Source organism: Seriola aureovittata, chromosome 5 (genome assembly GCF_021018895.1).
Source record: "Seriola aureovittata isolate HTS-2021-v1 ecotype China chromosome 5, ASM2101889v1, whole genome shotgun sequence".
In the NCBI taxonomy this organism is placed as follows: Eukaryota; Metazoa; Chordata; class Actinopteri; order Carangiformes; family Carangidae; genus Seriola; species Seriola aureovittata.
The window spans coordinates 2,838,843-2,864,355 of NC_079368.1; the positions used below are offsets into that span (position 1 = coordinate 2,838,843).

The 25,513-nt window shown below is 41.0% G+C and overlaps 1 protein-coding gene across 1 annotated transcript in view; it reads right to left on the reverse strand.

The window, feature by feature from the left end:
* Nucleotides 1-25,513, reverse strand: part of arid3c (AT rich interactive domain 3C (BRIGHT-like)) — a 70,655-nt gene that overhangs the window by 14,360 nt on the left and 30,782 nt on the right. The window contains exon 3 of the mRNA XM_056375699.1: nucleotides 5,807-5,879. Coding sequence (XP_056231674.1) covers nucleotides 5,807-5,879 — 73 coding nt within the window. The remainder of the gene's footprint in view (nucleotides 1-5,806; nucleotides 5,880-25,513) is intronic.

Here is a 25,513-nt window from a genome sequence, read left to right on the forward strand (position 1 = left end):
AAGTCACTGTGATAAGCTTTTATCCCTTTTTTAATGTGTATTTATAAACTGACAGATATAGAGTGGCTAAACATAGATGCTAGTTCTCCCTGTGCCTGGTATTTACTCCTTTTATTTCACTGTCATTACCAAAGGCCTAGCTGCCCTCCTCTTCCCCCCTCCTTCATTATTCAACGCTTTTCTGTCAAAAATAAATCAAAAATTACACACAGACACACACACACACACACACACACACACACACACGCACACACACACAGCCGTTCAGTGAGGTAGCAATAAAAAATTATTAAAATCACTGAAACAGAAAAATATAAGAAATTCTGAGCAGCGTTTGAAATGATTTGACACGCTTACAGATCCTGTTGTCTAGTGTCAGTGCTGACACCAAATCTTTGATAAATGTGACATATAATATAACGTGTGACATCTAAACCCAGATGTTCCCAGATGTGATTTGGACACATGCAGCAGCAGAGCCCTGCACAGTGTGAAGACTGTCAGCTGAGAGGAGGCAGCAGCACAGCCAGGGGGAATTTTTATTGTCACAGCGATCGAACACTTGGTCATTTTTTAAGCTAACTCTCAAGCAGCCTTTTCTTCTACGATAGTGTTCTTAAGCAATTAGGTGCAGACAAAAGTTGACTTGTTTGAGAGAAAGTGCTGATGGTAGTCCTCAGAGATAATAATCAATTAATAACCACAACCCCGGGGCAACAGTAAATCACCTTGGGTATTTATCAGCACACAAAGGAGGCCATCACAGCCATTGTCTGCTCTGAGGACTCCAGGTCTCTGCTTCCAGGCTGCTCTGACCCTCTGCTGCATGAGCCGAGAGTCCAGGCTCCTCTGAGAGGAGACACTGAGCTGCAGCACAGAGGAACAGGGACAGACGTTCAGACAGGACATCTGAGAAAGACAGAATCATGAATGCGCTGTCCGACGCAAGGATGTTCTGAAACCTGAATCTGAAGACCAGAAATATAAATGTGGGCAAAGAGAACTCGCAAAGGAACAGGAAGACAGTCACCACCCTGGCTGACTTTGACAGGGACACGTGTCCATCACACATGCCTCAGTATATTTTTCGCTTTTTGTTATGAAAGACTGTTATAAAGACTTCGTGACCACAGTGACACTTCTGTGATCATGGTAAAACTTACATGAGTGGAGAAGAGTCATACAATGAACTCACTCAGTGATGTCAGTTATACAGAAGGTAAAGGCCAATTTATGGATGAGCCACAAGGGGAAACATGAGTCTGCCTGATGTAAACATCTGTAAAGGTCTTTGCATGTAAAGTTGCTGCTTGTTTCCTGCAGCATGTGTCCCATACCCCGTATCCTTGGTTCTATTCTCATTAAGCTCATTTAGCTGTCTCTCACACATTTTATTCTTTTTTCCACTAGTAGTATTAGGGCCACGTTGAGGGAAAAAAAATCGTAAATTTCGAGAATGAAGAATAAAGTCCTTAATTTGAGAATAAAATCATAATATTTCAAGAAAAAAGTCATAATATTAGGAACGTGGAGCATCCTGTGAAGTTATACTTGAGCATAGGTTTCACAAATAAGGAGCTACTTCATCATTTGGCACATCATCATCATCATCATCATCATCATCATCATCATCATCATCAGGACATTGTGAGGAAACTGAGCCTTTTCTAATTGACTGACTGTCCTTTCACCTGTTTGATAGGTTGTTGTAATATTCTTAAAAATCACCTTTTTTTTCTCTCAAAATTTTACATTTTGAAATCTTATATTACAACTTTTTTCTTGAAATATTATTTTATTCTCAAAATCTTGACTTCTCGAAATGTCAGATTTCTTTTTTTTCCTCAATGTGGCACTAATACTCTGTTGTATTGTTCAAACAAAGACAACAACCTAAAGTCTCCTCTTCCTGCTGTCATGAGGTGGCCATCTTGTTTTCTAGTGCAAATTTATGGAACATGTCTGTGCATGCAAACCCCTGACATGTAGAGAGGTGTTGTCTGTGTCTGCAGCTGTCTACCTCCACATCTGTCTTGAAGCTTCAGACAGCAGAAGAAAAACCTCTCAGCGTCCTGAACTGAACCATGACTTCAACTTTCTCTCCCAGTACAGATTATAAAAGTTTAACTGAGACTATCTGCTGGTTCTGGTCTGACACCTCACTGCAGGTGAGGTAACATTAGTCCTGGGATCACTGAGGCACTGGAGACTGAATTAGTGACTGAAAACTGCTCAGACCCCAAACAGCTGCAGAGATTACAAATCTCATCTGGGATGAGCTATATAATAAAAATAATATCTATAATAAATGGGAACACTTCTGGTCCCCAAGATAGTATGAGGGGGGGTGGAGGGTCTGGATCCTGCTGCCACTGTGACCATTGACCTTTGACCTCCCTTGTGCATTGTGAGCTCAGACTAAAGTTCTCAGATATCTGCAGGTATTTGGAGCAGAGCCCTCTATCGCTTTGGTATCAGAGCATCTTCTGTTGATGAAAATAATTCAGACAGAAAATACTCCAACCCATTTGTCTATGCAAATTAGTTGTGTATTAAAACACTGGGTTTATACACTGAGCATGTTTCCACCACAGCCAGATGAACATCTACATGATCTCTTCATGACTGTCCTGAAGTGAAATTGCTCTCAGACATTGAGTGGCTGCCATGGTGGCTCCCAATACTCTGATCCGACCACCCTGCACACCACCGAGAGCTGAGTCTGACCTCTGACCATCACACTGCTGGAGAGAGTGGATTGTGGTGGTTACACTGTTAGCGACAATGGAGCTAACACTAACGCTAACGCTAACGCTGTTATTGTCCCAGAGCAGGTAATCAAAGTTTGAAGCTGATGTTTGATCTGTCCGTTCTCTGCTGAAGAGGATTCATACAGTTTGACTCATGGTAGTTTCTATGGTTGCCATGGTGATATAGTGAACCGCTGTGGCACTCACCAACCCTGTGTTCACTCATGAATCAGTTTTATTACAGCTTTTCTATGGCAGATGCACATAAACCATGTCATTTTGCTGATCTGGGGTCAGATAAGAAAACTCTCTTATTTTGAAAGGCCAGGATAAAATTTATCTCAGGATTTAAAAAAATATTTATGAACGAAGTGAAGTCAGCACGTGTGTATCTGTATATATACAGTGGTGTGTATATGTATTATATGTATGTATGATGGTGTCTGTATATGAATATGATGGAGTGTGTATATGTAATATGATGGTGTGTGTATGTATACGGCAGTATATGTATGTATATGAGGGTGTGTATATTTATATGATGGTGTGTATATACGTATATGATGGTGTATGTATGTATGTGTGTATGAATGTGTGTTATGTTGTGTATGATGGTGTGTGTATATGAGACGTTTGTGTGTCGGGGCAGAGTGACAGTGATGTTTTCTAAAAACATTGATCAGATATTTAGAGCGGTCTTCTCTGATCACACTTGTCAGGGGCCAACGGTGGAGATAGGCTGCTGATCGGCTTCACACTGACAATGTCTCCCTACACTAAGTCCAAAATCAATCTCTAATTGAACGCTCCAACAACAATCCATACTGTCTCCAAAACCCAAGTGACCGCCCAGCTACATCATTACTTCATCAACGTGTGCTTTCCTGCAGCTGTCACAGCACAGGTGGACTCTGGTCAGAGGGACCTTAGCTTTTAATGGGATGTTCATAAACTCATGTCAAAGATAAAACATTTGAGTTAGGGCCAGGCCAAACAATATGCAAAAAAAAAAAACCCACAAAAAACATATTGCAATTATTTTATTTGAACAGATATTGTGATATGAGTCATGTTTTTGTGTGAATGTCGATTTTTCATTTCATTTTCACTGAAAAAATTTTTTTGTACCAAACAATCATGTTCCTTTACATCTGGAGAATATGATGTGTAGGTCAGGGCGTCTCTGTAGCACCACAATACTTCATTTTCTTATTTATTTATCTTTATCAAAAAAGCTGCAGCTCCCGTGATTTGGATATTACACTTTTCCATAATGAGATTTCAATAATATTTTGATCACTGTAATTGTTCAGCCTTAATTTGTGTGTCATCCTTTTTTCCCAAATACAGTGTGACTGCAGCTGACAGTGAACGTTTCATCTTCAAATAAAAAATATAAATTAGCATTTATCCTGAAAATTAAAAAAAAGATGAAAAAAGGCAGTTAATAAAAAAATCAAATGTGTTTTGACTAAAAACAAAGGTGTTCATACAGAGTACGAAATTAACAAGTGTAAGAATATGAGGAAGAAGCATAAATATTTACTTCTGGATAATTATTTAATCTTTTCTGAATGTTGTGTTGTAGCTTTATTATTAGATGAATCATGTTCATCAGGTGATTGTTGATAGTAACACACTCCTGTTTTGTTTTTTGATTAACAAGTGAAGCCTGAAATAAATCGTGAATCTTATTTGTTTTTTTATTCTTCTTTTCATTATTAGTGATTCAGTCTTTACAAAATTGAAAATATAAGAGAATTTTAAAATAAAGAAGAAATAAATGAATAATAGTAATATACTATAGAATATGCCTGGTAATAACAGTATCAGAAATCTTATCCATGTTTCCCACCAGAACTTATATTTTTTATATATTATATAATATATTACATATTTTATAAAAGCTTTAATAATTTCAAATATAAAAGCGTCCGTGTGTGATAATGTGTGTAATGATTCATCTAGATACTGAAGATTATATAGATATGGATCAGATGTTAGATTCTCATTATATTTATCTTTTCTGTGGGAAAAACCATTTTAATGTTTCTATATAAATTTTAATTCTAAATTTTCTTTTAATTCTTAATAAAAGTTTTGATGATGTAAACAGGAACTTTTCTTACACTGCACAGGAAATAGAAGAAACAGCAGAATCTGTTGTGGTTAAACACGGAATTAGAAGTTGATTTAAAAATACTCCAAATGATTGTTTCGAAAGTTCAGATGTTGTCATAGAAGAGAAATTAAACTCTTTGTCGGGAGTCAGGGTCACGCAGGTGAGGACATGAAACAATTTGTAAAACATGTTGTACTGAACCAGGAATGCAGAGCAACAAAAACACAGCAGTGACCTTGTGCTCCTAAAATAGACTCTGTCATTGTGACTGGCAGAGCCTTTTATTCTCTGCTGGGTGATTAACTTCCTCACATTATACCAGGCTCTGAACACGGATCTGCCCGTCCTGTAAAACCAGCAGCTGCCGGCAGAATCCTCACACCGTCGCTCTGTGAGCGGCCAATAAAAAACACAGGATTCATCGTATAGAGAGGAGGCCTGAGTAGCCCGGGGAGCAAGGTGACCTGACATCCCCGTTTTCCTGGGACAGGCCACCAAAAACAGGGAGTGTTCCGGCTGGAGCTGTCCCTGGAAATGTCCCTGTTTTTAACTGTGAATTAAAAACAGACCAGAGAGAAAGAAGAGCCGCAGAGCAGCAGGCAGATGTATAGCGTTGTGCTTATTTTGGCCAACAGAGGGGGCTGACTGCTAGCTGTAGCTGCTTCAGAAATGTAGCTAAAACCATCCAATCAGAGTTATACAATCAATTAATTTGTTTGTGGCAGAGAAAAGGTTGGCTGGCTCACTCATTGGTTAGGAGTTCATAACCGAGCAGTAGACTAACGAAAACAAACATACCCAAAGCCCCCAGCAGGAACTTGCAAAACAATATTCACAACCTGGTTTTGATTCTTTTAAACTGTGGACTATTACAAACTAAAGGAATATAAACCACAGGATCCATACTGAGGTATTTAAGGTGGAAATCACTTACCTCGTTTCTGCATGAAACTGAAGAGGTCGTCAAGAAACTCTTTGCGCTTTTCATCATCGTCCAGTTCATACAACTGAAAAAGAAAGCGAGAGAGACAGTTAATCATTTATTGAACATGTTTCTCCATCAGCGGTGGTGGGAGGTCTCTGAGTCTCCTGAACACATGTGAGGACGATGAGGTGATGTTAATGAAAACACATAGAAATGTGAAATCACAAACCAACATCAGGTGAAAACCACAATCCCTGTCATTAAAAACACGACTGAGCTAGATGTGAAACACAAAGACGTGACGTGTATCTGACTCTGAGACACGTGATTCTCTCTGCTGCTCTTCTACTGGTCCATTAGACTGTCAGTCAAACCTAATGACAGCTAACCATGTCACAGTGTCTACAGTACGAGTGCTAGCAAACTCGTTGTCCTGTTTGTTAACGTAAATTAGCTTTTGACCATGAATTGATTTTTCACATCCGGGAGCCTCAGAGAGGTCAAAGTTCGTCACTGATCTCCGGGTCTGAACAACTGACGACCGCCTGTTTAACCCCTTCATGAAGCTGCCTACGCCATCTGGACAGTGTCTGACTCCACCTAACTCCATTGCTGGTTTGTAGCAAGCGTAAGCCTTGTAAACAGGTGAGTTCGCCCTCTGTACAGTTGTCATGAAGGAGGAAATTAGCTATAGAAGCCAAAACTGTTTTTTGTACTGTTATAACTGTTTATTGCTGCTGTACAGTTTTACATGGGAGTCTATGGGGATTGACTCACTTTTGGAGACAGACTGTAGTGGTCATTAGAGGAACTGCAGTTTTTGTCACCTCAGTGTTGGCTTCATTGTTCAGCCTCAGAGGTTGAGGCTCGGCTTGGTTTCCACTGCCTGACTCCACTTAACTCACAGCTAATCTGATGCTAATCCAATATATTTAGCTGTGAAGTTGGACATTTTAACATGGGAGTCTATGGGGACTGGCTCACTTTTGGAGCCAGACTAAAGTGGTCATTAGAGGAACTGCAGTTTTTGGCACTTCAGTGTTTCAGCCCCAGGTTGCCCCATGATCAAAACGTTAAATAAAACAATGCAAAGCCTCGGAGCCTTTACAAATTGATTACAAATATATACTGCAATATTCAGTATCTAGTTAGTGTTTGTTCATGAGTTAGTTATTTATTATCAGACAGATTAAATATGAATTTCCACATCCTCCCAAGCTGCCACTCGACCCTGGTTAAAAGTTAACACACATGTGGACACACATTATATACAGTTAAAATGTGATTATTCTACAACTATTGTAATTGTGTTTTCTTTTTGGGTTTCCCTTGTCCTGCTCTGTAACATTCATCATAATTATGTACTGTTATTATGAAATGTAATACTGAATTATTATTAACAATAAATGTGTTATCAGAGTTGCAAAGAGCTTTCATTTACTGTCTTCAGTGTGTTGACCTCAGTCTCATGTTGTTGATCTGAAAACACTGTAAATGTACAGACTGAGATCAGGATCATATAGTATCAGCAGGATGTCCCCTGGACTTGGTCCTGCCTGTGGCCCTCAGTATAATTTAGTAGCACAGGTTTCCTTATTGGCAGATCCATTATGCTCCTCATCCTCTCTATTCACGGGGCAGCCGAAGAGTCAAAGAGGCTTTTAAATGGCCCTCTGCAGCCAGATACAGCTGATGGAAATATGTTAGTGGCAATGTTCACTTTGAGTGAGGCCCACAGCCATGTTAACAGGCCCACATGATCAATACTGAAAGACAGAGGGATGACCTTTGGAATCAGTGGGGCCCTGTGGACGAGGCCCCTGAGATAATAACTGATCATTTAGAAGTGTATTAGCTGTCACCAATATTAAAGGAGCAGTGCAGGTCAGCACTCAGGAGGAAACTGTGTGTGTGTGTGTGTGTGTGTGTGTGTGTGTGTGTGAGTGTGTGTGTGTGTGTGTGTGTGGGGGGGGGGGGTTAAAGGGAGGGTTCCGGAGGTGGGAGGCAGGCAGAGTGTGTGTGTGTGTATGTGTTTGTGCTGGGGGAGGGGAGCTGTGAGTGCAGTGTGAGTGCTGCGCTGCAGGCGGTCGGCGGCGGAGGGAATATCGAAACGTAAAGGAACAGCAAGTGACTGCAAAAATGTTAAGTGCACAGATGCACTGAGGACGACAATGCTGCAGGATCAATGGTGAGGCCTTAGAGTGCAGAGGCGCACACACAGGGGAAATGATAAGCTGCTGCAGACAATAACACGCATGTTCACACACACACACACACATCAACCAGCACAAAGAGGTAAAGACAGTAATATGAATTCAAAACATCTATATATAACTGAAAAACTGAATACTTCACACAATTTAACAGTTGGCTTCAACACAAACATGTGTCTGAATTTACATTGTTTCTACCTGAGTTTGAAGGAGGTGCAGCTGCACTGAGCATCGTCACTTATGACTTCACATTAGGTTGTTATGAAATTTCTACAGAGGAAATGAATTAATGCAATCCTGAGAGAAATTTGTATAATTGAATAATATATTACTACAGGAATGATTAAGGTTGACTTCTCACACAGATTCTTAAAAAAAAATGTCAACAGTCTTGTGACATAAAGTGTAGTAAAAATCTCTATTTTCTTTCTTTTTCATCTTCCCGTCTTCACTTCCCTCACTTCCTTTCATCATCACTGATTGGCTCTTGTTTTCACCCTTACCACCCCTCGTTAACCTGATTGAATTCACCTGGTCCCTACGCGGTTATTTAAAGACTTCATTCCCATTCATTCATTCTTTTTCACTTTTTCTGTGGGCTGGCATTCTGGTAAGAGACGTTTATGTTACTCTTCAGTTCTTATACTATAAACTTTATCTATCCATATTATTTTATGAAAGACATATGAGGTTCCTTTGATTTATTGTCTCAGGTTAATCTTTAATCTCTATTTGTTTCATTTCAGAAGCAGCAGCCCACATGTGTGTTTTCCCCTTCAATGCTACAAATAATTATTTCAGAATAAAACCATTGTCAGAAGATTGAGGTTTCATGGACTTTTCCTTTCCATGCATCCTGACCTGATGCCCATGATAACTCCTTTGTTCTGAACCTCCTACTTAACATTATAATAAAATGCTTGGGAGTATTTGTTGGAACTTTATTTGAAGTTGGCAGATAAAATGCATTTTACACATGAAGCTGTCTGAGTTTTTAATAGTCCATTTTTTTTCTTTAGTTTAACCAGCAGCTTTAAAGAACCTGCAGCAGTTCCTGCTCAGTTTCCAGTCAGAAAGTAATAATGATGAGTATTGAACTACATCTGTGTTTATCGTTTGTCTTCTTACACCTCAGGTGAAGACGTTCAAGTTGATCTGGAGGATATTATATTTAACTTTAAAGTCAGGTGACCAACAGTGTTTTCCAGACCTCAGGTGTATATTCAAATAGAGCAGTGAGGCAGGTCGATGAATCCATGTGTACTGGACACAGTGTATGATTGTTCATTAACCAGTCACATAAACACGTGATCAGACTGTACGTACATGTAATCACTGTCTGACTGTCTTCATATAGTTAAAACCTTAAACCGGCTGCACGGACTCAACATGTATGAGAAGAGCAGTGAACTCTTCTGATAACATTTCACCTACTTCCTTTTATAATCTGCTTTAATGGTGCACACACTCAGTTTGTTTTCCTGCAGCAAAGAGAAAAAGTCACTGGGCAGCATTCCTGTTTGTTTGAACACTATACGATAACCCCACCCCCACCTGTGTGTGTGTGTGTGTGTGTGTGTGTGTGTGTGAAGTAAATGAACAGACAGGCTGGGGCAGGCTGAAGGACACTGAGTTCAGCTGAACCTGGAGGCTGCGATCAGCCTGTAAGTAACCAGGGTCAGCTGAGTCTACACACACAGAAATACACCTGTAACCTGTGATTCTACACACACACACACACACACACACTGAACTACACCGGTAACCTGTGATTCTACACACACACACACTGAACTACACCTGTAACCTGTGATTATACACACACACACTGAACTACACCTGTAACCTGTGATTATACACACACACACACACTGAACTACACTTGTAACCTGTGATTCTACACACACACACACTGAACTACACCTGTAACCTGTGATTCTACACACACACTGAACTACACTGGTAACCTGTGATTCTACACACACACACACACACACACACACAAATACATCTGTAACCTGTGATTCTACACACACACACTCACACACACTGAACTACACTGGTAACCTGTGATTCTACACACACACACTGAACTACACCTGTAACCTGTGATTCTACACACACACACACTGAACTACACCTGTAACCTGTGGTTCTACACACACACACACTGAACTACACTTGTAACCTGTGATTCTACAGACACACACACACACACACACTGAACTACACCTGTAACCTGTGATTCTACACACACACACACACACACACACACACACACTGAACTACACCTGTAACCTGTGATTCTACACACACACACTGAACTACACCTGTAACCTGTGTTTCTACACACACACACACACACTGAACTACACTTGTAACCTGTGATTCTACACACACACACACACACACACACACTGAACTACACCTGTAACCTGGGAGGGTGAGAGTGAGAGGTGGAGGAAGAGTGAGAGGTGGAGGTAGAGCTGGAGGGGGAGGACGAAGACAAAAAAGGCCACAGCTTTCAGATAAAATCTGGGCAGTCATGAACCACGGGTTGACACTGAGAGAGGCCGAACAGAGGCTCCAGCCCGACATGAGCTGATTTACTGGAGCCTCTGTCATCCAGACGTTTCAGCCGGGGCACAGGAACGTAACCAGAATACCATTCATAATTCAGGCTTCCACTGATCACACTGCGTCCATCACTTCTTGGTCACGTTGTTCACAGAGCCATTGTAGATGGTGTCCTCCATTGCCATGCCAACCTTGGTCGATACAACACAGACCACATTCTCACATTTTTGGACAGACTGCTCAACATTGTGATACTGGTGGACCCCATGGTCGATGCAGAGCAACACTGATATGTGACAGTAGGAGTATTTGATTGATTGATTGACTGAAGGACTGATTTGATTTGTTGTTGTTTTGTTTTAACAGTATTTGTATTTCTAAGGAGAATTCTCTTCATTCAGAGCTATGATGACACGACCACCAGAAGTGCTTAAGATTGAGCACAACAGTGTGTAGTTGGTTAAACAAGAATGTGCAAATATGAATGAAGTCTATGTGTGTGTGTGTGTGTGTGTGTGTGTGTGTGCAACAGTTAATCGGAGAATAATGCTGCTGGCAACCTTCCAGCTGGCTGAGTGCCACAAATAACAGCATTCTGCAAGGGCTTTCCTCCCTCTCTCTGTCACACACACACACACACACACACACACACACACACAGCAATAACAGAGGATGTGAAAGCTAATATGAAGAGGCATCCTGCGCCTCCTCAGGATTAAGTGGCAACAAGCTGACCACATATTGGCAGCTCGAAGTGTTATTTTACCATGGACCCTGCAAGACACACACACACACACACACACACACACACACAAACACACACACACACACACACACACACAGAAGGGAGAAAGAAACAAGCAACGTATGACAGTTCGTTATCAGCTAAAAGTTAGTGAGGACAAATATGAGCTGGGATGAACCTGAGACTACGGAAACCTGCAGGGACGTATTAACAGGTGAGTGGAACTGAAGCTTTGTCTGTTGGAAAACTGAATCTGAAAACACTTTTCAAACAATATGTTTCGAGTTTGGTGATGGTGATGATGATGGAAAGCAGCTGAATGTCTGTGAAACTGTGAAGAAGGCAAACATGGCTGAAGTATCCAGCTGCTGCAGCGTCTGCTCAAACAGTCAGAGCAGATCTCAGACTGGTTTTACACAGCCAATATTTCAGCTGTAATAGTTCTGTAATGTTGGTAATAAATAGTTGCATAGGAATCCAGGTTAATCATGTTAAGGCAGACAGTAGCTGTGTCCAGATTCAGGGTCTCATCCTTTAGAGGCTTCATTTGAAGACCTATTGCGTCATAGTGGCGCGACTAGTTTCGCCCCGTTTCAAAGGTTCCTTCAAATGCGTCTTTCTTTTCCTGGTGGATCCTTCATGGCCCAACCTATCCCAAGATTCATTGTGAGACGGTAATGAAAGCAAACAACAGAGAGCCTGAGGATTACACTTTTAAATGTAAGTATTGGGTTTCAGCTCAGTTCAACAGCTAACGGTACAACTGTTAAAACCAAGGACCTTAAAACCTCAAGTTTTTGTGAAAAAGGCTACATATTGTCAAGGTTGCTAAGTGACAGGAGTCGCGCTTTGAGATGCAATGATAAGAGCGGGCACAGCTGGTGATGTAAAGCAAAAATCCTCCGTAGACCAGACCTACAACGGCTACGAAGGGCCACACCTGCATAGACTGCGTCCTCTGAAGGATGAGGCCCTTCAATTGGGACACAGCTATTGTTTTACTATCTTCACCACCACCTCGCTGCAGTCGGCCCCCGGTTCGGGTCCCGCATCGGACGGCCCTTTGCTGCATGTCACTCCCCCTCTCTCTGCCTCCCCATTTCCTGTCTCTCTCTACTGCACTGTCAATAAAGGCATAAAAGGCCAAAAAAAAAAATAAAAAAAAAAAAGCGGCAGACTTCGTGCAATGAGATAAACTGGCTGAGGAGATTCCAATGATTCCTCTGTATTCACTGTCTTCAGTCTCTGGTGAGGAAGCATCAGACTCAGACATTACTCCTGAGGTCTGTCCTCCACCATCTTTGATAGAAAACAGGCTTCAACGTTGAAGACAGGGTTCGAGTGGTGGCAGCTGAGGAAGTCTGAACTACTGTCTCCAGGAAGAAATTAGGAAATGACATTGATTGTGGTTAAAATCTGGTGTAGGCACGGGGGAAATATGGTGGAAAACTGTGGTACAGATTAGCTACCATGTTCAAGGTCATCTTCAGACGTCCATCATCCTGCTCCCTCCAGCTCAGTGTGACAGTACAGTCCGATACAGTCTGAATGCTCTCTGTCTTCTGTCGAATGTACTGTGATCAGACTTTGGGGTGAAATGCTCAAAGTAAGATGAATAGTCTCACAGGGACAGATCTGGAGACCAGTATCATCAGGATCATCAGCACATGAACACAGTCAGAGCAGCACACTGACATTAGAGAAGGCAGTGTTATCAAGATCAGCTCTGTGTAAGGTTGACATCAGCTGAAGTCGGTGTCTATAGTATCTAAACCTCTGATCTTGTTGCTGCTCATGTTCAGGTTCAGGCCACACGCTGGAAGGTGTTTTAAAGAGCAGGTGGATGAGTTCACCTGCTCTGTAGAGAGAACAGGTAGAACAGGTAGTGTGTGCCTGCGTGTGTGTAGCTGTCACACACTGACCACTGCCACTAGAAGAGCAGACTGCTCTCCTTCATCTGGGTCCCTTCAAAGGCCTCCAACATGGCCTCCAGCCAAACACACACACACACGTACCCGTCCCAGTAAAAGAGTGCACACACCGGATCACCACACTGTCCCTGCCAGCCGTTCATCCTCAGAGGCTCCTCATCCTGAGCTGCTCTGCTGCCGTGATGTTAAGATGCAACAAAGCTTCTAGGTCATACGTGTAGTACAGAACACACAACTGAATCACAGCATGGACGGATGGATAACGAAGCATCGTGGTTACACTTACATTATTCATGTTTTGTTTTGTATAATGTTGAGACCTCTTGTTGTAGAGGAGCACCGAGTTTAAATAAAGTTTAAAGGACTGACATGTATGTCTTAGTACGGGATGTGGCTCCACAGATAAATGTTTAACATAAGAGTGTGGTGGTAGAAATCCCACGTGTTAAAATTATAACTGATAGTGTTACTGTTACCTAATGCCAGTGAATGGAGGAAGGGATGCTCTGATTTAAAGCAGTGCTGTTGCAGATGAACATGTGATCATGATCAACATGATTGTTTCTCTACTCCTCAGTGTGAGCTGTGCTGAAGGTGGCGCCAGAGGAAAGGTCATGGTGTCATGAAAACGTCAGGGTTCATCCTCTGTGCATGAACGTGCTCCAAGAGCGTCTTCTCCTCCTTCTGGTATGTTTATACTGTACTATTGTTTTGTGTGGCTGTTGGTCAACATTAAAATCACAAGAATTTATAAGAATATGTATATACTGTGCAAACACAAGTCTTTTTTTTCTAACTGAGTGAAATGACCTGAAGTATGTGAGCAGCAGCCATGATTAGAGCTGGTCCAGCTTCAGTGCTTCCTATCTTATCTCCTTTAGCAGAGAAAACACTGGACCTTCCTTTACAAATGGAAAGGAGACAATGCTGCCCCACAATCCCTTGCTACAGCAACATTTAAAGTGATGCATCACTGTAGTTTCAGACCCACGTAAATGTAGAAACAACAGAGCAGCTGTTAAATGTTTGTGACAAGATCCAGAACTGATGAAAATCCTTGTCTGATCGACTGAAGCCCAAACCCATTGATTGATTTCTTCTCTTCCAGATCTGTTCAGTCAGGACTCATCATAAAGAACAAGCATATTCAATTTCTAGTTAACAACGCCATCGTTAGAACAATGTACTATAGCCTATACATAAATGTTGTTTCACTAAATCCCCTCCCATTGTGAAATTCGCTAAAAATGAATTTTCTCGACTTCATCTTACTCAGACTGAACCACTGACAGCAGGTCAGGCCAAGCTTTTATCTCAAATCACAAATATATTCACACAGATTAAATAATGACTAATAATATTTAGTTGATGTTTCAAATGTGCTCTGGCTCCTGCTCCTCTGTGTGCGCCTGGATCTTGGACCTCGTCCCACGCTGACTTGTGTGTTCTTGAGCTCTCAAGGCTGCTCTCCTAATTATCTTCAAATGAAACCCACTATGCCTGCATTGTCATTAAAAATACATTCAATAGCCAAAGTGCCCAAACAGGTGTGCTACAAATCCCTCAGCCCCTTCCTGTCCCATTTCACAGATCAGTGCCCCAGTCCTGAGCCGCCATGTCTCAGTGCCTCCACTTAAACCTCCCAGTTAGAGTTTAATCCTCCCGGATAAAACACTAACTAATATTTCCTTCTTAATGCCTGGGTCAGTGGGTCAGTCATCTGCCACTGGTTTAATGCTTTAACCAGCAACTGTGCTCATGGTATAATGTGAAATTTGAATTAGTGAAAAAAACACCTGATCACAAGAGACAAGGGAAACTCTACTCTTGGCTTAGGTGGAGACAGTTTGACCTGATTAGAGATTTACTGGAGAGGCCAAAAACTACAGATTAACAGCAGCAGGTGAGAACAGCTCAGTGTGTGTGCAAAACATAAATGAGACACAGCGGTGAAAAGCAATAATATTCCAGAGGTACAGAAGAGCTACGGTTGTTGTGTCCTATCAAAAATATTTTAAAATATCAATAATGAAGCAAACTAATAGCCGTCACTAATGAAAGCTGGATAAAAAAGATTATTCTCACCACTCTAGTGTGTAACGTACTCTAATAGTCTACTAGGACAGGAAACTACTGGATGGCTTTTAATGTGAAAAATCTGTGCATGAACTGTTGAATTTCAGTAGCTTAACAAAAGTCGAAGAAACAGAGACTAACCCCAACTTAACCCTTTTGTGCCTGTTATTGGAATTAAAATAGAAATTCATTGTACTATTCACTACTGGAAAAACTCAAATTATTACTGTAACATCATTAGAACTGGTTTATTTATAGCGCCACTGTTGAATATAGCGCCACCATCAGGCCGATTGGGATTACATATCATGCAAAGCATTAGTAGATCATTTCAGGTTAAAGTCTCAAGTTTCACATCTCTAGTTCGTTCCAACTCAACAAATTGGGTGAAGGCATGAGATGGCACATAATGATAAATAGGCCACGCCCACTTTTGTTAATCATTATGGCACTTCAGATTTTGGTGAATACTTGTGCCTAGATCATGTTCACCAAATTTAGTGAAATTCTGTCCTCTGGGGTTTGATGTGCCCCCTATGGGTAAGGCTCAAAATGCTTTGGTAGGACTAAACCTAAACACGGATTGAAAATATCTACCATGATTTATGATGATTGGACAAATGGTTACTGAGTTAGGGCCAATTTCCTGCTAAGCCCCACCCCTTGTTAAGTTCATTGGTCAATAACTTGAAAACTAAATAACATATTAACAACCTTTATACAGCTTTTGGTGAATTTGGTCCAGTGAGGATCAACAAAATGTTTAGTAGTAATCACACCGACAGTTTAGGAGGAGATTTCAGAAATGTGTTTTTCAAAAAATTCCAAATCAAATCTATCATGGTGGATGTTTATGTTTCACGAGAGATCACACTGAGCTGGACTTTGAGGGGTGTGGCCTTTCCAAAATGACATTTCTTGAGCCGTAATTACAATTCCTTTGATAATATATTATATAATATATAATATTTATATTTACATAATATAAATTAACATAATATCTATTTTATAAAATAAAATAAATTCAAAAGTTTTTCTGTCTATTATAGCCTGTTTTTAGTGAAGGCCTGTTTCTGAGGAAAACAAAAGCCTTGCTGCTGTTTGAGAATACCAGAACATTTGTTAAGGGAAATTCATTCACATATTCTTTTCCCGGCTTTTTGGAAATTTGCTCAAAATTTGCACATTTCAATGGAAAGAGACACTGAAACCATGTCTAAAAAGTACAAAGCCAAGATCCCATCCCAGTTAACTGGCATTAAAGAGCCAAACTAAATAAGGGAAAAAAACTCAGAACAGACACTGACAGTGATTGGGGTGGTGGGGGATAAAGAAGATCACAATGAAAGCCAGAAATTTCAAAGACATGGCCCCTTCCCTCCACAAACAGTGGTGACGAGAGACAGAGCTCAGAGCGTAACTGCAGGCTCAGCATGAACTCTCAATGAGCAGCAGGCAGTGTGTGTCATACAATGTGACACAGGCCGGCTGGAAACTGCTCCATGTTACACGATCTGCTGACACACTGAGGTCACACTCAATTCACTGGACCTTCAGCCTCTAATCAGTGGTTATCCCTCTCCATCACAGCACCACCCACTCCACCCTGCTGCAAACTGCCCTCCACACAACCCCCAATCAATTCATCAATCAATGTCATCTGAATTGATTATTTATCCAAATAACTTTGTGTGCCTGTATTGGAACATGTAAAGCACTTCCTCTTATTACCAAATATAAAGGCTGCCTGGACTTTACTCAGTATCACATCTTGGTTCATGGACATTCACAGATTTAAGTTTTCTTTCTTCGGATTTTCTCTGATGACTGAATTATAGGAGTTGATGCTCTATTCTTTTACATTTCCAAGTAGTTCTGAACAAACTACGCATGTAAATGACTGCACCTGATGTACCTGTCTGTGGATGTTATTTGCAGCAAATGTAAACACTCTCTGGAGCTGGTAGAGGTTGAATAACCAACGTGTTCCTCAAATCTGCACTCCAAAAATCAGAACAACCTCACAGGGTGGCCATAGTAACTATCCTCACCCACATAAGCCTCCTTCTCTGTTGGGTTGTGGAACTGCAAGTCTGCAGTTAACAAAGCTGATTTCATTGCTTCTGAAACTAACCCGCTATCTCTAGAACTACTGGCGCGCACTGAGACTTGGATCAAACCTGAAAACTCTCCTACCCCAGCTGCACACTCCACTTACTACACATTCTCTCATACTTCCTGCCTGTCCGACCAAGGAGGCAGGACTGGTCTCTTTATTTCCAACAAATGGAAATTCCCCGAACTGTCATCTCCAACAAATACACCTCCTTCGAGTAACATGCTGTTGACTGCTCTGGTAAATGTTTCTGTGGTTGTTATTTAACATCCACTGGCACAATTGGATGATTGTGTAGATGAACTAGACACACTGTTGTCTTACATTCCCAAACTTGGCTCTCTGCTGCTCATCCTAGGTGATATGAGCATCCATTTAAAACAATACGAGTTCTGAAACTTCCTGTCCGATATTTCAATTTTATGTAAAACTGTATTTGAGTTTTGAATAAAGCAGGTTTGCAGCCCTCTGAACGCTCTGACTCACAAATGGGGCAAGGATCTTAAGTCCATTCTCATTTGAAACAGTGCAGACACTGTCTCTGACCACTATTGCATTCCCTTTGCTCCACAACCTCTGGTCTCGTTATGCCGCAATCTCTGTAACCTGTCTCCCACCCACATGTCTGGATAGCCTCTGTCCTCTATCCATGCAACCTGCTCGCTCTAACCAGTCTCATGCACGGGTGACTGAAGCTATCTGAAAGCTGTGTACCAATCTCAGAGCTGCTGAGAAAAAATGGAGTAAAACCAGTGCCTCCACTAATCTCAAGGGCTATCTCACTCCTATCTTTGTTCTAATCAAGCATCAGTGGTGACAAAACTGCATTTACAATGATAAGATCTGCAGATCTATCACAAACACTGAAACAATTTTCCACTTTCAAAATATTACTCAGTCCGCCACCATCTCGGCCATCAGAAGCCGATTCTCTGAACCTCTGTGAGACGACGCCCCCAGTTAAGGGTACGTTGCTCTCCATGATCAGTCTGCTCACTGAGGGCACGGCACCTGCAGGCCAAACATCTACCAGTTCTATGACTACCTTCTTCTGTCTTCTCTGGTAAATGGCACAGCATTCACTTCATTCTCCACTCTTGCTAAGAGGGATGTGTCAAAACTCAAAGAAATATCTCATTCCATCGATAACATGTCTGAAAAATGCTTCACTGTTTTCATGAACGATTCCAACCACATTCAAAAAGAGTGCAAATGATAAGGGCATATTAGGCAAAGTACCTTCTTGGTTTGAGTCCTACCTCACTGGATGCTCCTTCATTGTGTCAGGCAAAGGACAAAAATCTTTATCCCATCGCTTTCCATAGGGGTGCCCTAAGGCTCAGTGCTGCGGCCCCTTCTCTTTGCAATATCCTTTCCTTGCACTTATTAAATAGATGTAGTACCTAGTACTTACACCAAGGTCTCCTATTGGACTGTTGTCCCCTCACTTGTGAGTCACTTCAGATAAAACTGTCATTTTAACAATACTGTGATTATACTGATAATCGTGATCATTTTGGTCACTATAAGCATGATAGTTCATTTCTATACCTTTTCATGCCTATTCATGTCACAACTTTAGCCCTAAAATACACGAATCAATCTTTCTCTCTTCTAGCTCACTCATGCGATGAGCAGACAGTTGCATGTGTGGGAAACCTAAAGGTAGTTCACAGGCAGTTCTTGTGCATACTATGAAATATAATCCTGCTGACGCCACTGATGGGTGCATCCCTGAGGTTAACATGTAATATGTTGCAGGTAAGGTTTTCTGTGCTCACAGACTTAGTTTATGTGTTAGCATGGTACTTTTTGCTTGTTGGTACCAAACACATTAATTGGAATGCCATTAAGTTTGCAGGTACCTGGTCTTGGACATTTTAAAATGTTGGCCAGTCAGAGATTAGCAAAGTGGTTACAGTTCATCCCGAGGGGAACACGGTTGTGTGAGCCAGATTTCAGGGCAATTCATCCAACAGGTGTTGAGATATTTCACTCTGGACCAAAGATGAGTTCAGAGATGATAAAGTTCACGAGATAACCAGCCCTACTTTGAGATGGATCATCTGAAGACAAACAAGCTCATTTTCCAAAATGTCACTCTGTCCTTAGACTACTGAAGTGGACTGTGATGACATGACATTCCTTGAGGTTACAATATTTACTAGAATAAATCATTTACTCGTTAATTCTCACTAAAACACTTTGCGTAACCCATCTCATGTTACTGCAGGCACCCATGAGACGTATGCAGGCACTGCTTTCGTGTCTCAAACTATTTCCAGAGCTACAACAGAGCCCAACGTCCTCTCTAAAATAGACCTGGTGAAGAAGCTGGAATGCTGCTCAGAGCTGAGGTGTTACTCAATGTCAGACAAGCAGGTGTTAGACCTGTGATATTAAAAAGCTGGCGTTGGCAGCTGCTTAATGGTCTGTTTATAGACCGGTTGTTCTTTCTCAGGCTCGATTAATTTATTCCTCACCAGAAGTGAGGGCTTTAAAAAAAAGTTAAAGCTAAACAGGAAGCATGTGATTCTGTAGGTCGCTGAAACCTGAGCTGATGTTAATTCTAACTTATTAGGATTCAAAGAGCAGCACCGGTCACAAAGTCCAGCTGATGATATCTGCTACTTGGGCTGGTTGAAGAATATCTTAAGTAACAGAAGATAGACCTGTCATTTCAGGCCTTTTTAAAAGCCAAATAAGCCAACACAGAAACAATGTGTGTCTCATTTGAAGTCATATTCAGGTGACCAGTGAAGTGCTGAACCTCAGAGAGTGACTGTTGTAATTAACTTCTGTATATAGAGTTTAATGTGACACTCTATAGTGCGACTTTAAATCCTCAACTTTATTGTATGGAAATTGTAGAACAAACAAACAGAAGGGATTATAGATAATGTAGGTAAGGAAAGAATGTATGAAAATAAATCACTGGGTGTGATACTAGATCACAAGATGTGGAGCTGGAAACCCCATAAGTTCTGTATAGCAAAGTTTGCAAGGAACGTTGCATTCTGGGAGTATCTGAATCACGATGTGCAGGTGTGGGGTAACACCGAGCCTCAACCTCAGGAGCTGAAAAACGAAGCCAACACTGAAGTGACAAAAACTGCAGTTCGTCTAATGACCACTAGAGTCTGGTTCCAACAGTGAGTCAATCCCCATAGAGTCCCATGTTAAAATGTCCAACTTTACGGCAGAAATAAAAATGTTTACAGCCTGGTACGAAAAATAGTTTGAAGTAATAATAATCGAGGGCGTGGTCTCTTTGAGTGACAAATTGGTTAGTGTATGTTTGCCCCAAAATGGTGTGCACCAGAGTCTCAGCTCCACCTCTTTGCCCATTTTAGGATTGGCCTGGCGCCAAGTTGAGTCAGACACTGCCAAGATGGCAACAGCGGAGCAGCTTATTCTGAGCTTCAAAACCTCTCTTCAGAAACCTGTGGGAAAGGTCACGATGCTTCGTCCATCTTTATATACAGTCGATAGGCAATGACTATAAAAGCAATTTACAACAATTGTAATGAGCCATGAGGATAGTGAACAATAACAGACATGATGAGGAAAGTCACCGTCATCTGACACTTTTCTCAGCATGTCCACTCCACATGCAGCCACTTCGCAAACTTTTCTTTGTGAACAGAAAAACTAGACCTTGATTTTGTAAATAGTCGGCCTATAAACAGTAAGCAACATCTAAAACCGCTCTCATTTAAAACGACTAAAGAATTATAATGCAGCCTAATAAATCTCAGCTGTGCTGTGGGTTGCTCTCCAGTCCAGTCAAACGCCACACCGGTCTCTGTGAAAGCTTGTAGGCTACATCAGCTGCAGGTGGAACGAGTGTAAAATAAACTCTGGCTGTTGATAATAAACAATAACAAAAAATAACAATCCAATAAACCTCAGAGCGAACAGCGACAGCGGCGCTTGACATGAGAGCCAAACACTGTCTCCGGATGCAGGTGTGTGCCATAGGTGCCTATTAGTCAATCATTTTCTAACGTAATCTACCCCCCACTCTATATGAAGAAGTACTAACACTTATTTTTTTCACTTCAAGAACTGCTCGTGAACCCAAACAATGTAAATACACGTCATCTGGGAGACCATTGTGGTGGCTTTAGGGGAGCTAGAATGCTGGCAGTCCTAGTGTTAAAGCCACATACTCTGAAGCTCAGGCATCTGGCAGAATTTTGAATGAACTGTGCAAATTGAGTTTAAAACAAGAAATAATTCACTTCTGGGCAAAATACAAAAAAATGATCTGTGAATATCTGTGAGGGGCTGGGGGGGGGGGTTATAATTTAAAAAACCATGGTGTTAGTTGTTGCTGGATGAGTGTGTGTAATGGTCTGAATGTGGCGTTAAAACAAAGTACAAATAAATGAATCAGTTCAAAAAGATAAAGAAATGGTTTGAAAAGGTTTACGGATGAGGAAGGATTGTGTTCACGATTCAGGTTTTATTGATTTTTTTGGGGATATTTGGGTTGGAGATTAAAGTGGGATAGTTGTTTATAAATTTTATATATAAGTTAATGGAGGAGTAATGAGAGAGGAGGAGGAACATATTGGTTGGTACTCCTTCCTTCTCCTGTTCAAACATTATTCATGTTTGTTTGTTTTTTTAACTGTTTTTATTTTTCAAGTTCGAAATAAATACATTTGTTCATTCATTCATTATCCATACTGCTTATTCTTATAGGGTTGTTGGAGCAGAACCCAGCTGACAATGGGCAAATTCATAAATTCTTTCATTCATTTATATAATAAACAGAAGTGCATATGTGTGTCTCGTTGTGCAGTCACAAACAACTAATCCCATGTGTGTACCTTGATTAAAACAGTACCAAGCTGTTATAACGTAACCGTATGAACTTCTCTATTTTACAATGCAAATGACGAAGAGGACAGTAACTCTTCTTTCGTTCACTGAGGAATATACTGTAGAATCAGATGTTTCTGTTATCCCTCCAACTGTCAAACTGAGCTCCTGTCTCACTGCACATCACAGAAACACACAGTCACCACACTGTGTCAGCGTGAAGGACAGTGAAACCTCAGTGAAAGCTCCATATAATGGTTTCATAGGTTTCACTGAGGGTTATTTGCTGTATCATTCTGTAATGACCCAGTTTCCCTGAGAGACTCAATCTAATCTAATCAATTTCACCCAATCTAATCTAATCTAGCATCATGTGATCTGATGTAAAGTGGTGTTGATAGATGTTCAGTGAAGACATAGGTGACGGGCTGTAGCTCTGAGTCAACACTCAGAAAAAAAAACATGAGGATGAAAGATATTTGCTTACCTGACAGGTTAAACAAAGTCCAACAGCCACAGCCACATGATGCAACATGGGAGAGAGAGAGAGAGAGAGAGAGAGACACAGACATTCAGAGTCAGCGATGGTTTCATTACAGTATGATGGACAGTTTCATCATGCACAGTCACAAAACATCCTCAACCATCATGTTGGGTTTTTTTAGATAGAACCAGAGGAATGTCGTGCAGCAAATGGTAGAGAACCGGTGTCTCGCTGCTCAGGACATTTGTACCTATGTGGCATGCCCCCCCTAACAATTCAGACATCAGGAAGCCCCACCATGTTGGTTTTTACAGTGTAATACTCTACAGAGCTCAGAGACAGGATGAAAATGAAGCAGTGAAGCAGTTTGAAGATGTCCTTCAGTGATGGAACTGAGACGTTGGACTGATATCCTGCTGACCAGAGAGCTCACTGTCGAACCACAGAGGTGAACTTGTTTTTAACTTTCTACACGAACAAACTAAACATTGAGTTTGGGCCTTTACATTTAATTAAATGTCCATATAGTACAAAGGTAGATGTCAAAGTCTTCTTTGATTATAAAGTAGGTCTAGGTTCTATATTAATACTGTGAAAGTATCAAAGCGCTCAGTCCACAGAGAAATTCACACAGCCTGTATTCAGAGACTGAGCCATAAAACGAGCCGTCAGGACTTCTGTAACTTTGTGATGTCACAACAAAGCAGTCACGGCTTTCAGCCATGCCCAAAGCCCCGCCCACTGTGACCCACCATCCAACCCTTCAGGATTTGGTTTCTCTGAGTGTTTTACCTGAAATCTGAAATTTTTATTCAGTCACTCAGAAAAGAGTCAGTCAATCAGAAGAGAGGAGGCTCTGAGCCTCTCTTTTGATTGGCTCACATACCTGTTGTTACTAGAGCTCCAGAGAGAAGCCTGAGAGAGGAGATGTAAAACTACATTGAGATGGTTTTTGGTTCTTAAATCCACAAATATATCTTCTAATGGATCAACACTTCTAATAAAACACAGAAGAAGAGGAATATGGAGCTTTAAATAATACAAGATTCTGTGAATTCATGCTCTGTATGTTGTGGACACATTTTTTTGTTCATATTCCAGTCACTCAGACAAAAGTGTGAGACAGACATGATGTAGAAACACCGCAGACTAATTGAGCTAATCTTTACCAATTGATAATGAGTCACTATCATCACTGTTTCACCACCTGAGACTCACTGAGCAGCCGGGAAATGTTGCTCAACTAACTGGTCTGGTGAAGGCTCACAGAGTCTCCTGAGGTGTGTGCTCTGTGTGTGGAGACAGAAGCTTCATCATGCTGAGTCACCTTCAACAACATCTTTATAAACCAGGATTAACCTTTACATCAAGTCAGCAATGATTGTGAGACTCTGTGAGACTGCCAGAGGAAGTGTTAGAGAGCAGAGACGGAGAACAACACACTGAGTCCTGCTGCTGGTAACGTTCAAGAACACAAAACATCCATTTCATCCTTTCATCCAGCAATCACAGCTCCTTTACACTGATCTCGCCAGTCAAACACACATCTATATACATAAAGATGTAAGTATAAACAGTATAAACTTGTATTGTTTATGTTCTTCTTGTTTTTATCAAAATTGTCTGATATTGTCCTTCTTAATATGTAGTTGCAAACATATTTTGTAATTTATCTTAATAAGAAATACTAAATTTCATCTTTAGAACATATGGCCGAACAGCTAATGCATTCTTGGATTTAAATTTTTTTGTGATGTTCTTATTCCAACTCTTGGCATATTCTGTTGGTACATTATGTTATACACGTTTAATAAATGCTGTAACACACACAGTGACTGCACTAGTGGCGGGAAAAAAGAAACGCTTATCAAAAAAGCTGTTTCAATCGTCCGACAGTGACTCCTGACAGTTAAAACTAATTTGCTTCTATATTGAAAAACTCTGACATTGCACACTTCTGGATCTTTTAAAGTCCTAATCTGTCATAAGATCATGTCCATGACACTCGAAACAATAAACCCAACAATCGACACTTGAGTGAATTTGCTTATTACGATCCAAAACAGTCTCTCAGGTGAAACTCCACGGAGGTATGACGTATCCACCAAATATTTCGCAGGTCTTGCACGGGCTCTGAGAAAGTCATTGTGTTCTATTCGTCCCCGTGTTTCCTTCGTCCTGGCTCGCCCCTATATTTACATATATACATATCTATATACCGCATATATATGTATATATACAACATAGTCAAAAGTATGCAGATACAGTCATGTGTGATAGCTGAACATGTGGTTCTAACCCAGCTCCACCTCCTGTTCCAGTGTCTCCACCTGCTGCTGCAGGGATTTACTCCCATTCAGATACAACAGCATCAGTGAGGTCCACGAGGCCACGTGGTCATCAGTCGTCCCAGGACGTTGTTGGATGGGGTTCAACTTTACTGCATGTCATATCCAGTTCTCTCCTTGTGTTATGTAATGTCTTTTTAATTACACATCACACTGCATTCTTCATATATCTCCACCATGCATCATCATCATCAGTGTGGTGTCTGAGGTTGTTTTTTGTTAACATAATTCAGTCTCTGACTTCATCATAAATACCACCTTAAATCCCCATAAATAGCAGGTAAACAAAACGGCACCACAATCATCTTCTCAGGAAACACAATGTGTACTCATTCATCCATCTGAACTCACTGTTCAATACAAAATTAAAAATAAACTTGACTGAACTACCATATA